The sequence below is a fragment of the Neovison vison genome, chromosome 11, assembly GCF_020171115.1.
Source record: "Neovison vison isolate M4711 chromosome 11, ASM_NN_V1, whole genome shotgun sequence".
Lineage (NCBI taxonomy): Eukaryota > Metazoa > Chordata > Mammalia > Carnivora > Mustelidae > Neogale > Neogale vison.
Genome location: NC_058101.1, coordinates 125,003,977 through 125,020,177, shown reverse-complemented (window position 1 = coordinate 125,020,177; position 16,201 = coordinate 125,003,977). Strand labels below are relative to the sequence as shown.

General features: G+C 39.2%; 1 protein-coding gene across 1 annotated transcript; it reads left to right on the top strand.

Annotated features, from left to right (window-relative positions):
- The first annotated feature begins 7,039 nt into the window (after nucleotides 1–7,039).
- Nucleotides 7,040–15,180, top strand: FGA (fibrinogen alpha chain). The gene is made up of 6 exons (XM_044226163.1): nucleotides 7,040–7,141; nucleotides 9,297–9,422; nucleotides 10,039–10,222; nucleotides 11,374–11,519; nucleotides 12,301–13,597; nucleotides 14,328–15,180. The coding sequence occupies exons 1-6, from the start codon at nucleotides 7,088–7,090 to the stop codon at nucleotides 15,035–15,037; spliced, it is 2,517 nt and encodes an 838-aa protein (XP_044082098.1). The 5' UTR covers nucleotides 7,040–7,087; the 3' UTR covers nucleotides 15,038–15,180.
- Nucleotides 15,181–16,201: the final 1,021 nt, after the last annotated feature.

The window sequence follows — 16,201 nt, the reverse complement described above, 5'->3', positions numbered from 1 at the left end:
TAACAAAAGTGGTTCTTTACCACAAATAGTTTGAGAAACATTGCTAAGGTCTTCAATGTACTTACTACTTTTTTCATTCAACACTGTGTTAAGATCTTCCCACAATCTGAGTACGTTATAACTTCCTTGATTTTCTTTTGAGTCCAAGGGTTAGAAAGTGAATATTACTTTAAAAAAAGAAACTGGATATTACTTGGTTCAAAGCTTATGATTTTTAAAACTATTTTTAATTAGTATCTAAATTTATTGCATTGTGATTAGAGAAGATAATCCTGATATTGGCTCTTTTGTTTTCTTTCTCTCTCTCGCTTTTTTAAAAGATTTTATTTTTAAGTAATCTCTACACCCAACATAGGACTTGAACTTACAATCCCAAGATCAAGAGTTGCATGCTCTTCCAACTGAGCCAGCCAGGTGACCCTTGATATTGGTTCTTGAGAGAGAGATTTCACAAGATATTCTAGGACAGAGGAATTATCAGAAATAATCAATTTCATAAAATTGTACATAAATCATAATCACTCTCCAACAATGGTCTATATACCAGAAGACAATTAATATTTTTCCTTTAAGAAGGAAAACAAAGAAACTAAAGATAGTGATAAACGTAAGACTTGTTCCAAATGGCCCTGTAGTCATGGCACCTTACAAGTACTGATACTAGGCTTGACCACTGACTTGTGGAACACTCCTCCATATCAGGTTTGAAAGACTTTTGGGAAGGCTAGCTGGCACGATTTCAAGCTCTTGCTTATTTCTCTTTAGTTGGGAAATATCTGAAGGTACAAACGAGATAAATTCTGGATCATGACATTTAATCGGGTTTACAACTGGGTCAAAAATGTGTTTCCCAAATCCAAAATCCAGTATTCTTGGCCCTCACTCTCATTTCCTAGGTCCTTAGCCAGATTTTCCTTTCCTGGCAACTTCAAACGCACAAAAGGACCGCAGGTAGACGAGAAACCTCCCTAAATAAATCTAAATGCTGACTTCCCCTAAATAAACACAGTAGGACAGATTCCACTCTGTGATGAAAGTGGCCTCTTTCAAATGCTCGGGGGCAAATAGTTAAAGTGTGACTTTAAAAAATCTGACCTAACTTTAAGATTAGACCTTGGACTGACCATGTTTTCCTTCCAATTTGCTTTCCTTACATCACAAAGCTGTGGTAAGAGTCAAATGAGAAAACATATGAAACTGCTTTGGAAATAAAAACAAAAAGAAATTGTTTTTTTTGCTGTTAAGATTGGCATTGCTGCATGGGATCTGAAACCAATGTCAGTTAAGTTTGGCAATATAATTTTAAAACTTTAATAATTTTTGCCTATATGTTTTAATAACATTTTTATTTTATTTTGGGGGGGGGCAGGGAAGCTATAAAGATACTACAAAAAATTCCCTATACCTTTCACCCAGTTTCCTCTCCTGCTAATACCTTATACCACCATGGTTTATTTGTCAAGACCAAGGAACCGACTCTAGTAGTTACTGTTCCCTCACCGACACACTTTATTCCCTTTCACCAGTGTAAAACCAATGTCTTTTTTCTGTTCCAGGATCCTACCCAGGATACGATATTACATTTAGTTGCCACATCTTCTTTGTCAACTTTTGTAATTGTTTCTTAGTCTGTCCTCATTTTTCATGACACTGACAGTTGAAAGGCATATATTCTGGTACACTGGTCAAATATTTTGTAATATATCCTCCAATTGGGGCTTCTCTCCTGCTATTCTCAATAATTTTTTGTTTACTTAAGCAAAATTTTACCCAAATACATTATTTAAACTGCCTTGGTTTTATTATGGAATGACCCATTTTTTTTTTAAAGATTTTATTTATTTATTTGACAGAGAGAGATCACAAGTAGGCAGAGAGGCAGGCAGAGAGAGAGAGAGAGGAAAGCAGGCTCTCCGCTTCAGCAGAGAGCCCAATGCGGGACTCGATCCCAGGATCCTGGGATCATGACCTGAGCCGAAGGCAGCGGCTTAACCCACTGAGCCACCCAGGCGCCCTGGAATGACCCATTTAAAAGAGGCCCCAGGTGAGCCTGGGTGACTCAGTTGGTTAAGTGTCTGACTGGGTTTCAACTCAGGGTCATGAGATCGAGCCCTAATTCAGGCTCTATGCTCAGCAGAGAGTCTGCTTGAGATTCTCTCCCTCTGCCCTCCCTCACTTGCACCAGATCTCTCAAAAAAAAAAGGAAAAGAAAGAAAAATTTTAAAAAATTTCCAATAAGAGGGGCGCCTGGGTGGCTCAGTGGGTTAAAGCCTCTGCCTTTGGCTCAGGTCATGATCCCAGGGTCCTGGATCGAGCCCCGCATCAGGCTCTCTGCTCAGCAAGGAGCCTGCTTCTCCCTCTCTCTGCCTGCCTTTCTGCCTACTTGTGATCTCTGTCTGTCAAATAAATAAATAAAATCTTTTTAAAAATTTTCCAATAAGAATCACAAAGAATTAACTTTATTTTGATCATTAAATTTACTTAACACTTTTAATATAATTTTTTGCTCTGAAAAATCTAAGTTACTTAAAAATGCTCTTTCTCCAGATCTTAATATACCATTATTAAATTAGTACCAACTGATATATGTTGTTTACTAATCTTTAATAGAACCACAGTGAAACCAGCAGAGAAGAGAGCCAGATTTAATAGACTTAAGGTATATGATGTTAGAATGAATCCACATTGTTGATATTAACACATCAATTGATTATTCATCTATATAATGGTTTTACTTTTCAAAACTAACATTTATACTTCAATGCATGTTCAAAACAAATAATTTGATCAATTTAGTAAAGCACATTGTAAGAAAAATTAATTTCTCTTGAAAATATATTATTTAATTGATGATATGGTTAGAAAAATGACAAGTAAAGCAGTGGGAAAAACTCAGAGATCTCATTGAACTCATCTTTCTCCTTCTTCCCCTGTTTCTTCTTCTCTCTCTGTTTCTCTAACACATACACACATATACACATGTCACATACACACATACTCTGAACTACTTAGTGGAAACTTGATTAAAAGTGCTGAAGTTGAGGCACCTGGCTAGCTCAGTTGGTAGAGCATCCAGCTCTTGATCTTGGGGTTGTTGAGTTCAAGCCCAATGTTGGCATGGAGCCTATTTAAAAAAAAAGAAAAGAAAAAAGTGCTTAAGCAGAAGACCATGAAAATAATGCATCAGGACAAAGAGAGAGAGAGAGAGAGAGAACTATCAATGTATTATTGGAACATTACAGAATTTGATTTTAAAATTACTGAAAAATTATTCTATTAAATGGCTATTAATTTGGAGACCATTCAATTATAACAAAGTAGATTTCTTTCCTGCATAAGAAAATTAAGGAGAAATGCAGTGTGACAGAAACAAACAAGATCAAGAAAAGGCCCCCCACTCAGTTTTGTAAATCCAGCTCAGAATCATTTCTGTATGTTTAAAGAAAGTTCCATCTTTTCTCTGGAACTGTAACTTCCAGGGAAACCATCTGGAACCATCAGGGTACTAATGAGTTCTGAATGTAAATGTCCCATTAGTTACTCTTACATATATCATCAACAACTCATTCACCTTTCACAGTCAACAGCTTGGTTAAAAGTCAACTTTTGCAACACCCTTGAAATACAGGAGACCAACAGAGAAAAGTCAGATACACAAAGTTAAGTAGCCTTGCCATTGTTTCGCAGTGAAACCCTTATAAATTAGTCTCTGCTGTAAAATCTGAGACAGAGGACCCAAAAGATACCCTAAGTCTCTAAATTTTCAGAATTTAGGCATTTCAAATTTTAGGAAATTAATTTTAGTACTTTCTAATTATGCATTTAATATTGTTTTAATGAAATATGGCCTGTCAAAGCACCCTTATCTTCTTGTAATTAGGACAATAACAAAATTACAGATTCATATAGATCTATGAAGACATAATGAATATTTTCCAGAAATATCTTGCATAATTACAATTAGAGAATTTCTGTTCTTTTTATATACATCATTTACCATTTCAGTCCTGCCAGATATTATGGCATAGCAACCAGATAATTTTAATTTGTTAGATAATTTTAATTTGTGGAATATTTTATTAATTTCAGAAGGACAAATAAATGAAACATCCTTCTCATTAGAGCTAAAAAAAATTAGGTTATGGTAATCTCTGGGAAAAATACAATACTCTACAGATGTCGTGGCTTTTTTTTTTTAAGGATTTTATTTATTTATTGACAGAGAGAGAGATCACAAGTAGGTAAAGAGACAGGCAGAGAGAGAGGAGGAAGCAGGCTCACTGCTGAACAGAGAGCCTGATGTGGGACTCGATCCCAGAACCCTGAGATCATGACCTGAGCCGAAGGTAGAGGCTTAAACCACTGAGCCACCCAGGCACCCCAGAGGTTGTGGTTTAAGAAACTAGAGATTTCTCAGACTTTTCTCCCCATTTTTATATTTGTAAAAGTATCCTTGCTATCATGTGTTTTAAAAAAATGATACACATTGTAGTATTTGTCACCTGTTCATTTGCATGGCTTCCTGACTAAATAAAACCTGCTTCTCTATAGGTTATAATACAGCTTGCTCCTAGGGTTAGGGGGCCCAGCTGGTCAGTGCTCCATCCTACAGTGTCGAGCCAAAAGAAAGCCCCACGAAAGTGTCTGGTTATGAAATTCTGGCACTGGAGAGATAGCATGGGAACTTTCAATTTTGTGGCACTGGGACATTCTAGGAACAGTAAAAGTGACCATTTCTGGGTCTCCTCATGTGTATATCATGGAACAGCAAGGCTAACAGCTAAAGGTGGTATCTTGGAAATGCCTTGATATGCCACCAGACCTGAGGCAGTCAGTCAAATGAATGTTTTCTGTTCAAACTGTTTTCCATTAACTTACTTTCAATTAGATTATGTTCAACTGAATCACCTGAAGCCCCCTGGGTTACTCTCTGGAAACATCTTCCATATACTGTGTTCACTTCCCGAGAGGAAACTTCCTGTGAGCAGACAAAATCATCTGAAGAGGTCAAGCCTCAAGTTTCTATGCATGCCTGGCATTTTGCCAGTTTAGTAGACACTGTGGGTTGTGTATCAGTCAACTCCCCATGAAATCACTACCTTCCAGAACCTGAATGGACTCTAGGGTTCTCTCTGAGTTTTGCAACTGCCTCTAGAAATTCAAGAAAGCAAGATCAGGAGTGAGTTTGATCAAAGAGCCTTCCAGAAAGCAAGCAGTGAAGGAGGGTGCTGCTTTGTACGCAGCTTTCATCCATTTATAGCAAGCTTCCCATCCCTACAATGCCTGAGGAGGGAGTTGGTCAACTCCACACTCATGTTTTCTTGCTCAGTGAGGGTCCATGCCTTTTGGGACAACATAAAGATCAATAAAATATGTCAGTTCTCAAGTCTGTGATCTAGTGAAGCAGATGGATAACACTCCTATAATGGTAAATGCCATGAGTGGTACCTGGTCTAAAGAAGTATGGAAGAACAAGAGATGGCTTTTAATTGGAGGGATGGAATCAGGTATGATGTAAAGTGTCTAGCAAAGTGCCTGGTACTGGGAAAACTCTCAATAAATATTAGCTATTACTATTATTAGAATTGACTTCATGTAGGAAGCAGAATTTGAGTCAAGGTAGGTTCACCAGGCAAATTATAAGATGCCCAGTTAAATATGCATTTCGGATAAATAACAAATATTTTTTAGTCTAAGTATGTCCCATATATTGCTTGGGACATACTTAGACTAAAATATATTTGTTGTTTATCCAAAACGTAAATTTAACTGGGCACCCTGGTTTTTTGTTTGCTAGATCTAGACAAGGAAAATTTCCATATGAAGATGAAGAGCAGGGAAGGTAAACTGGCATGTCCAAAGGCACAGACACTGAAAAGAAATGGTATTTTTCATGGCACTTTCTGTTCTCTAATAAATGTTAACATTTACTGAGTACTTACTATGTGGCAATCACTGATCTGAGGGCTTTACAAGGATTAACTCATTTATTCTTCATAAAAACATGTAATTTGTCCAAATGTCAGATTTGGGAAGAGGTGTACCTGAGATTATGAACCTAAAATGCTTGGCTCCAGGGGCTACTGTCTTAACAATTTTGGGTAGAGGAAAAGAATCTGTTCAAGGTAACGTCAAGAAAGACTTCAGGGTCAGCCTATCACCACAGTCATTTTTTTAAAGAGTTGTTTCTTTATTTAAGAGTTTAGGGGTGCCTGGGTGGCTCAGTGGGTTAAGCCTCTGCCTTCTGCTCAGGTCATGATCTCAGGGTCCTGGGATCAAGTCCCATATGGGGGACTCAGCTCAGCAGGGAGCCTGCTTCCTCCTCTCTCTCTCTGCCTGCCTCTCTGCCTACTTGTGATCTCTCTCTGTCAAATAAATAAATAAAATCTTTAAAAATTAAAAAAAAAAAGAGTGTATTTATTTATTTATTTAGAGGGAGAGTGAGCAGGCAGGGGGGAGGGGTAGACAGAGAGGGAGAAGTAGACTCCCCGCTGAGTGGGGGAACCCCCACCCCCACCCAGAAGAAGCAGGACTCCATCCCAGGACAAATGCTGGTCTTGAGCAACTTGAGCGGACTTGAGTGGAAATCAAGAGTGCAACACTCAGCCTACTGAGCCACCCAGGTGCCCCCACCACAGCCATTTTTTTAAAAGTCCTGCACTCCAACCATAATTCCTTATATGAAGTGCAGTATCATTTGCCAAATCTGTTTGCAGTGAGCTGCTGCCAGCCTGCCTCAGCCTCTCTCCATATTGTCCCAAGTACTCAAGCAGAGGTCTGTCTTCCCATGTTTTGCCTTTCTAAGATCATCCTGTTCCTGAAATGTGAGATCGTCCTGGAATTGCTGCTGCCTTTGCAACAGCTTATCGAAAGCAAACAAGCTTGGGAGAATTGAGCAAGAACTTCTGGGACACCAACCTGAAGAAGAAGCAAGGGTTGGAGAGCACATATTGACTGTCTGAACAGGGCAAAGATAATGATTAATCAAACCTCCTTGCAAATTTAAATAGGCTAGGCACTAGGAGTGGAGGTAGTCTTTCTCTCTTTGAGCTGGAGTGCTCAAGAGCCAGCTCCAGCCTTCGAAAAGATGTTTTCTGTGAAGATCTTTTGCCTGGTCCTGAGTGTGGTGGGCACGGTCTGGGTATGATCGCCTTTATTTTCTCTTCTTGCTTTATCTCTAGTGTTGAGTGAATCTTATCTATGTCCTCACACACTGTGAGGTTTATAAGCTCCAGGCCCCGGAGGCAAGTTCCTAGATGAGCCTGACACCGCACAAGTAAGAGGGACGCTTAGCTGGACAAAAGTATAGAAATTCACAGGGAAAGCTTTGGCATCTGTGTGTCAGCCTTAGAACATTATTTGTTTTACAGGAAGAAATCTCTGCCATCTTTGTTCCAATAAAGCCTTGGCATAGTTCATGCTAGTTAATGGAACAAAACATTCTTTTGCTAAGAATTTTAAAAATTTCATTATTAATTTATTGCTAGTTGTCCATAATACACAGAACAGTGGCTTAATAGTTTTTCTGGATGGTTGTTTGTGTGTGTGTGCGTGTTTTGAAGAAAAGCAAATCAGCTGTCTTTAAAACATACAGCGTAGGATATTTTATTACATATTATATAGTCAGGAGAGATTAATCGAGAAGGCAATATTCTTTTGGGAAGTAATCTTTTTTTAAAGATTTTATTTATTTATTTGAGAGAGAGTGAGAGAGAGCATGAGAGAGGAGACCAGAGGGAGAAGCAGACTCCCCTGAGATGAAGCTGGGAGCCTAATGAGGGACTGCATTCTAGGACTCCGGGATCACGACCTGAGCCGGGGGAGTTGCTTAACCAACTGAGCCACCCAGGCAACCAGGAAGTAATCTTTTAAAATAATTACTAAATACTGCAACAGTTTCTAAAGTCTGACTCCAGAGGCCTGTGGAAAGGAGACGGACTTCATTCAACAGGTCTTTGAAACACTAAGATCTTATAAAACATGACAAATATGTTTAAGAAACTCAGTTACTTTCAGGCTGAATTATTATCCCAATTTCTTTCTTTCCCTTCACCACTCATAAGCCCTACTACCAGAGCAAAAAAAAAAAAAAAAAAAAAAAAAAACTAAAGAGGGTTTCTAACTTAATTTTCTTCTTTAGAATAAACTATTAAGTAAAAAAAGTTCTATGGAAAATAAGACTAATGTTATTTGCTAACGTGATCTTTTGGATAATGCGTAAGTTTTCAGTAAATATTTAGCTTTTGTCTGTTTTTATCGTTGTGCCATTTTATTCTGAAATATGTTAGAATTCATAATTTTATTTCTTAAAGAAATAATTGTACTTGTTCTTTTAAATAAACTTCCCTTGATTGCTTGAATAATAACTGCCCTTGAAGATTGTTATTATCATTAGGGTACTTTTTTAAAAAAGAGACAGCAAATATTAGCTAATTATAAGAATAAACTATCCAGGGAAGCACCTGGATGGCTCAGTTCGTAAAGCACACGACTCCTGATCTCGAGGTTGTGAGTTTGAGCCCCATACTGGGCACAGAGATTACCTAAAAAAATAATAATAATAAACTATCTGAGATTAAAATAGTCATAGCAAAATCTCTGTAAATTAGTAATACAAAATAAAAATAGCTAAAACTTAAAACCCATCTTGATTTATTAGGATACAAAGTCTTGTTGGGAGACTATTTTTTATGTCCTATTTCACTTCCTAGGTCACAATAATAGAGATTTTTAAAATAATCTGTATTTCTAATTAGAAGGTGTTCAAAAAAAGTTGTCAGTCATGGATCATTATTTTTGCTGTCTACTCTTTTGCATTGTAAATAAGAGGAAATTATTATGTGAGTGAGTAACCTCAAAAACATTTCCCAGTCTGATCGGGCCATATTTGTGCCCTTGATGTACTTGCTCAAATTATGGACCCATCAGATCAAATTAGAAACTTTAAGGAGGGAGAAATTAAGCTAACATAGTATAGGTTTTTTCCTACTGAAACAGAAATTATAAGAGAAAGAACTCTGACTTTTGCAATTACCTTTCTGTCTCCGACATTACTGAAAATGAAAAGGTAAATTTTAAAATGTGTATACCTTATCTCCTTTAACTCATACAACTCCATAAAATACCTATTAGGATTTTCAGTCAAAATGTCAGAAAGCTGAAGCTTGCAGAGGCCCCAAAGCTGGGGCTCTTAATCTCTGTGAAAGCTCTCCCTTTCCTTGGGGTTTGCAGGTAGGCCTGTATCTTTTTATCTGCCTAATGTTGTCCTGTTTTTTGTGTTAAAATGAATCATAAAGACCACCAATGTCAAGGAAAGTGAATTTATAGCCGAAGGAGCAGCTGGACGTGGCCCAAGAATTGTGGAAAGACAGCAATCTGCCTGCAAGGAGACAGACTGGCCCTTCTGCGCTGATGAAGACTGGGTGAGCAGCGGGAGGAGGGGCGGGGGATGGGAGAATCCTTCCCCGTGGTGCTAGCACTGTGCAGGGGCTGCCCCAGTAGGTCAAGAAAACTCTTCCAATAGGAAAAATCTAATAACTCATTACATGTCAAAATCAAGAAAACAAATGGAAAGCAACCTCACCCTGAGAGCACTATTTAAATTACCTCCCAAACTCTGGGTCATTAGTGAGATTAATCGTTTAGATTTTAGTTGCATGTTCAGATAAATCCCAGAAACCTGAGTGTTATGGCCTCAAGATTTAGTGGGGGCTTAATTTATGGTTACGTGGACCGTGTTACAAAATTTCTCTATGACTTCTAACTGGTCCCCTCAAACTACTCTTAAGTCAATAGATGATCTAAAGATATTGGGGGAGGGAGGGACAGTGGGGGCTGTATGGAAACCTTCAAAATTGTACTATATCCACGATACAGACTTTTTTTTTTAAAGATTTTATTTATTTATTTGACAGAGAGATCATAAGTAGGCAGAGAGGCAGGCAGAGAGAGAGGGGGAAGCAGGCTCCCCGCTGAGCAGAAAGCCCGATGCGGGACTCGATCCCAGGACTTAATATACTTTTTCCTCTTCATTTCTAGAACTACAAATGCCCTTCTGGCTGCAGGATGAAAGGGTTAATCGATGAAGTCAATCAAGATTTTACAAACAGAATAAATAAGCTCAAAAATTCACTATTTGATTATCAGAAGAACAATAAGGACTCCAATTCATTGACAGGGAATGTAATGGAACTTGTGAGAGGGGATTTTGCCAGCGCTAACAGTAAGCATTACATATTTGGTACTTTGACTTTATAACACACAACAACACAGCAATGAAGGCCCTAAATAAATATGCTGTCTTCTTATGGCAACTTCCAATTTTATTCCACAGTACTTAAGATAGAAACACATGCCTTTATGATGTCCCTGAATTTTAAGGAGGGGATTGCTTTTTATAAAAATAACATTAAAATGTTTGGCTTAGAATTGTTTAATGTCACAAAGTAAGTCAGAATTTTGTATTGAAGACTAGAATTTAAGTGTGTTCTTCTTTTAAGAGTGTATACTGTAAAGAAGATGAGCATAAACTTTTGAGGAGGTAGTGTTTCTGTCTTAAAGAGGAGGGAGGAAACAGAGATCAAGAGACTTACCCAAAGACACAAAGCTATTCATGTGATGGATTAAGATTTCCTTCCACAGACTCCACCAAGCTGTCTCTGTTTTGTTTTGTTCTGTTTTTCCATTTAAAATATAGAGCTATGTTCTGTGTTTCTCATAGGACTATGACCAAGTCTCATTAGGACTAGAAAACATCGGATTTACTCTGGGCATGGGAAGTACATTTAGGGAGGCCCTAGCTCCTGAAGCCTGCTTTGACTCTTTATATCTTTAGGAGACACTTAACTTATGTAAAGTCAACAGTATAATAGTAATAGTAAGTGAGTGATCCTGTTTGACAAAAACAAAAAACAAAACAACAACAACAAAAAACCCACAAAAAACACCTTAGGAATAATTTCAAAAATATATGTTGGAAAGAAAACTTCTCCATATGAAAGTTCAAGAATATGTTTAAGTTTGTTAACACATGGTTTAAATTATGTTTAAGTCCCTTGGTTAAGGAAATGATGAAATAATTGAAATGTGATAGAATTTAATCTCCTAATTATAACTTTAAAATTCCAAAGACATTTCTTCTGCATTTATTTAGATTACTAATAGCTAGTAGAGCATCTTAATTGACAGATATTGGTGACTAAAGGACATGACATTGTCCAAACATTGAATGCCTAATAGATTTGGAACTCATAAATAAAATGTCCAGAGAACAAATTGCTATTAAAAGAAAAAGATGTTTATAAGTAAATTTCTTTCTTTTGCTGGCTATGGAAGCAAGTCACTTAGCAGCTCCTTCACTCTCGCTTTTTTCAGATAACGATAATACATATAGCCAAGTGACAGAAGATCTGAGAAGCAAAATTGAGATCCTGAGGCGTAGAGTCATAGAACAAGTACAGCAAATCCGCCTTCTACAGAAGAATGTCAGGGATCAGCTGGTAGATATGAAACGACTGGAGGTAAGTGAGTGATTTTGACACCAGATTTCCTTGTTTTTGAATAGCAGGGAAAAGGAAGGCAACAGTCATTTACTAAAGACATACTATATGTAGAGCAAAACGTTATATCCATTATCCTCCTACAGAGTAGGTATTTTTTACCCCCACTCTACAAATGAAGAAGAAAAGTTCAATGATATTAAGCAAATTTTCCAAGGATACATAGTTAGTAGATTTCAAAAGCAAATATTAAGTTCCTGCTTGTCTTGTTCAAGCTCTGACACCACCGTGCCTCTGGATCTTCAATCTCAGTCTCACTAAGAGTCAATTCCCTCCCTTTTGGAGGGAATAGCATCCTACCGATATGTTTTAAGATTAAGATGAATTCAAATAGCTCCTACTTCTTCTCCAGGCTAACCTTACAATACCTCACATCTCTTCCACTGGGGGTACAACATAAATGAAAAATAGAGTACTGGGAGCACCTGGGTGGGGTTAAAGCCTCTGCCTTCGGCTTGGGTCATGGTCTTAGGGTCCTGGGATCAAGCCCGCTTCGGGGGGGGGTCTCTGCTCAGCGGGGAGCCTGCTTCCCCCATCTCTCTGCCTGCCTCTCTGCCTGCTTGTGATCTCTCTCTGTCCAATAAATAAATAAATACATCTTTTAAAAAATAGAGTATTGGTTGGTAGGTCTCCACCTCAAAGAAATGAACCTAGTTTCCAAAAAATAAATTAACTGCTTAGAAATGAACAGGCATAATTTCTTTTTATCAACCTCTTTTCTTTTTCTTTCCCCCCCTCTTAGGTGGACATTGATATTAAGATCCGATCTTGTCAAGGGTCATGCAGTAGGGCTTTGGAACGTAGGACAGATCTAAAGTACTATGAAGATCAACAGAAGCAACTTGAGCAAGTCATTGCCAAAGACTTACTTCCACCTAAAAACAGACAACAATTACCACAGCTGAAAATGAGCAAAGCTCCAAATACGCTTCCTGGGGACTTCAAGAGCCAACTTAAGAATGTCCCTCCAGAGTGGAGGGCACTCATGGAAACGCAACAGATGAAAATAACATTCGAGGGGTCTGGTAGAGATGGGAATACCCGAGGAGACACTGCATCTCATGGAACAGGATCAATGCCTGAAAACCCCCGGAACCCTGGGAGCTCCACACCAGGAAGTTCTGGCACTTGGAACCCTGGGAGCACCAGGCCTGACAGTGATGGCAGTTGGAGCTCTGGGAGCACTGGGACGACCAGCAGCAGCTCTTGGAGCTCTGGGAGCACTGGGACGACCAGCAGCAGCTCTTGGAGCTCTGGGAGCTCTGGGAGCACTGGCACTTGGAATGCTGGGAGCACCGGAACTGGCAGTACTGGTCCTTGGAGCCCTGGAAGTTCTGAATCTGGAAGCTTTAGGCCAGATAGCGTTGGGCATGGGAACTCCAGGCCTACCAACCCAGACTGGGGCACATTTGAAGAGGTGTCAGGAAGTGTAACTCCAGGGACAAAGAAAGAGTTCCACACAGGTAAACTGGTCACTTCTAAAGGAGATAAAGAACTTCTTATTGGTAATGAGAGGATCACCTCTGGAAGCGGGACCACCACTCGTCGTTCGTGCTCTAAAACTGTTACTAAGACTGTTATAGGTCCTGATGGTCGCAAAGAAGTGACCAAAGAAGTGGTAAACTCTGAAGATGGTTCTGACTGTGGTGACTTACCCCATTCTTTTGCTGGTAGCTTAGATGATCTCCATTCTAGGCACCCTGATCTGGAGAGTTTCTTTGGCACTTCCTCAACTAGAAACATATTTCCAGGTGGGCTTTCACCCTCACACAGAGAGTTTGATAGTAGGACCCATGCTTTGGGCTCAGAATCGGACATATTCACACACTTCGGGGCATCTGAGTTCCCTTCCAGTGGTAAAACTTCAAGTCACAGCAAACAATTTTCAAGCAGTAGTACAACGTTCAACAGAGGAGACTCCACATTTGAAAGCAAGAGCTATAAAGTGGCAGGTGAGGCTGGAACTGAAGAGGAACATGAAACCCTCAAGGGAGGATATACCACCAAAAGAGGCCATGCTAAAGTTCGCTCTGCCAGAGGTATCCACACTTCACCTTTGGGGAAGCCTTCCCTAACCCCCTAGACTAAGTTCACTATTCTTGCAATGCTTTCCCTAGCGCCTTGAACTGCTTTCCTAGCCCTCTATTACACTTTCCAGAAATTACACCTTTTGTTTTTTTGTGTTTGGGCACTAGACTGTAAGTTCCATGAGGGCAGGGACTTTGTCTCTCATGTTCATCTCTGTATTCCTAAATGCCTAACAGTGCAGAGAATCATCACTCAATAAACACGTGTTAAATGAATGAATGAATGAATCCCTCTGAAACTCAATTTTAAGTTTGTTTAACCAAATTCTTTCACCACTCAAAATGTGTGCTCTTGGAATTGTCACCCAACTTAGAATCATATTTTTAGTGTGTGTCTCAGTTGACATTTAGATCAGGTTAAAAACAAGTTATATTAGCACTAAGTGATGCTTAGATAACTTTGCTGGTTACTTGCTGTTGTCAGTAAACGCAAGTAAAATTTCAGATCCATTGAGGAAAATCCCCTCTGTGATTTGTAGGTATAAATGTCACTCACTTACATAAAGCTTCAACCCAGTGTAAGTGCACTCTTTCCCCATGGAGGGAGGGAAGGAAGGACGGATGGATGAAAGGAAAAAAGGAAAAGGAAGCCAGTATCTGCCTTCCTTTAACCTGGGCCATGCCTATCTTTGTAAAGTTAAATGAGAATAACTTCTTCCAACCAGCTTAATTTTTTTTTTAGACTGTGATGATGTCCTCCAAACACATCCTTCAGGTGCCCAAAGTGGTATTTTCAATATCAAGCTACCGGGATCCAGTAAGATTTTTTCTGTTTATTGTGATCAAGAGACCAGTTTGGGAGGATGGCTTTTGATCCAGCAAAGAATGGATGGATCACTGAATTTTAACCGGACCTGGCAAGACTACAAGAAAGGTTTCGGCAGCCTGGATGACAAGGGGGAAGGAGAATTCTGGCTAGGCAATGAATACCTCCACTTACTAACTCTGAGGGGCTCTGTCCTTCGGGTTGAATTAGAGGACTGGGCTGGAAACCAGGCTTATGCAGAATATCACTTGAGGGTAGGCTCCGAGGCAGAAGGCTATACCCTGCAGGTCTCTTCCTATGAGGGCACAGCAGGTGATGCTCTGATTGAGGGCTCTGCAGAGGAAGGAACAGAGTATACGTCACACGCGGACATGCAGTTCAGCACCTATGACAGGGACAGAGACCAGTGGGAAGAGAACTGCGCAGAAGTCTACGGAGGAGGCTGGTGGTACAACAGCTGCCAAGCGGCCAATCTCAATGGCATCTACTATCCTGGGGGCTCCTATGATCCAAGGAACAATAGTCCTTATGAGATTGAGAATGGAGTGGTCTGGGTCCCCTTCAGGGGTGCGGATTATTCCCTCAGGGCTGTTCGCATGAAAATCCGGCCCCTGGTGACCCAATAGGACTGGAAGGGAGAGTAATCTGCTTGCTTTGTTTAGTGAAATAGAGGGGAAAATGAGGACGATAAAGAAGTTAAGATTCTTTACAATCTACTAAGAAATTCATGGGTGCTATTTTATTATTCTTTGTACTGTATCTTAATGTAACTGAGACATATTACTGCTTTAAAAAATAAAGTTATGTTAGTTTTTTTCTGAAAGTAGCTCTCTGGGTTTTCAAATTTCTATAAGGCTACACCGAGGAACATTCAGTACAACCAGGAAGAAGGAGTCCAATTGATGCTCCTCTCTATAACCCTTATGGGTGTTGTTTTGAACACTTCTTTCCCCATACCACTCAAAGTCATAAAGCCATTGTAAAGTAAAAAGTTTTTCATCCATTTTGTTTGAATGGGTTGAAGCCAATTTTTAAAGAGATTTTATTTATTTATTTGACACACACAGAGAGAGAGAGAGAGAGAGAAAGAAACAGTAAGAGAGAGAACACAAGCAGGAGAAGTGGGGGAGGGAGAAGCTGGCTTCCCTGAGTAGGGAGCTGGATGCAGGACTCTGGGATCATGACCTGAGCCTAACGCAGATGCTTAATGACTAAGCCACCCAGATGCCCTGAAGCAAGTATTTTAAGTTACAGATCACTGAATTGAACAATGGCTAGCCTTCGTAGAGGAACATAACAAATTACAAAGTACATCCATCTCTTCTGTTAGCAAGCAAATCCAGGAAGGCAGGAGGAGCATTCTTTCCTAATAGAAAGAGAAATCTGTTCCTTAAGTTTTTCAGTGAAGACCACAATGCACAATTAATTTTTTCCCCAGTTTGATGAATTTCCTTCAAAAACATATGGCAGGAAAAATGCATTTAAAATCCTTTAAATATTTTCAAGTATTCAAAAAACACAGCTAGTATGTATTGAATTCATAAATTCTATATATTTACATTGATCAATATTTTATTTGATGTATGTTGCATCTCTGACATTGGCTCCTGCCCCTAATTTTTAACTCATATTTCTGGTTAGTGGGAACTACCTGCTATTTACACTTGAAAACGTATTAAAATAGTCCAACCACACTGGGCTCCTGGTACATCGTTCTCATTTTTGTGATCTTCACCCCAGTTTAACTGCATCCTTTATCCTAGAGAAGAAAAAAAGAAGGAAGCAAGCAG

What these genes read in the sequence shown, in the direction of transcription:
- FGA (XM_044226163.1), top strand. Translation starts at nt 7,088, where the DNA reads ATGTTTTCTGTGAAGATCTTTTGCCTGGTCCTGAGTGTGGTGGGCACG. An exon ending in TCTGCGCTGATGAAGACTGG is followed by an intron (nt 9,423 to 10,038) that starts GTGAGCAGCGGG and finishes CTTCATTTCTAG; the next exon opens with AACTACAAATGCCCTTCTGG. An exon ending in GGATTTTGCCAGCGCTAACA is followed by an intron (nt 10,223 to 11,373) that starts GTAAGCATTACA and finishes CGCTTTTTTCAG; the next exon opens with ATAACGATAATACATATAGC.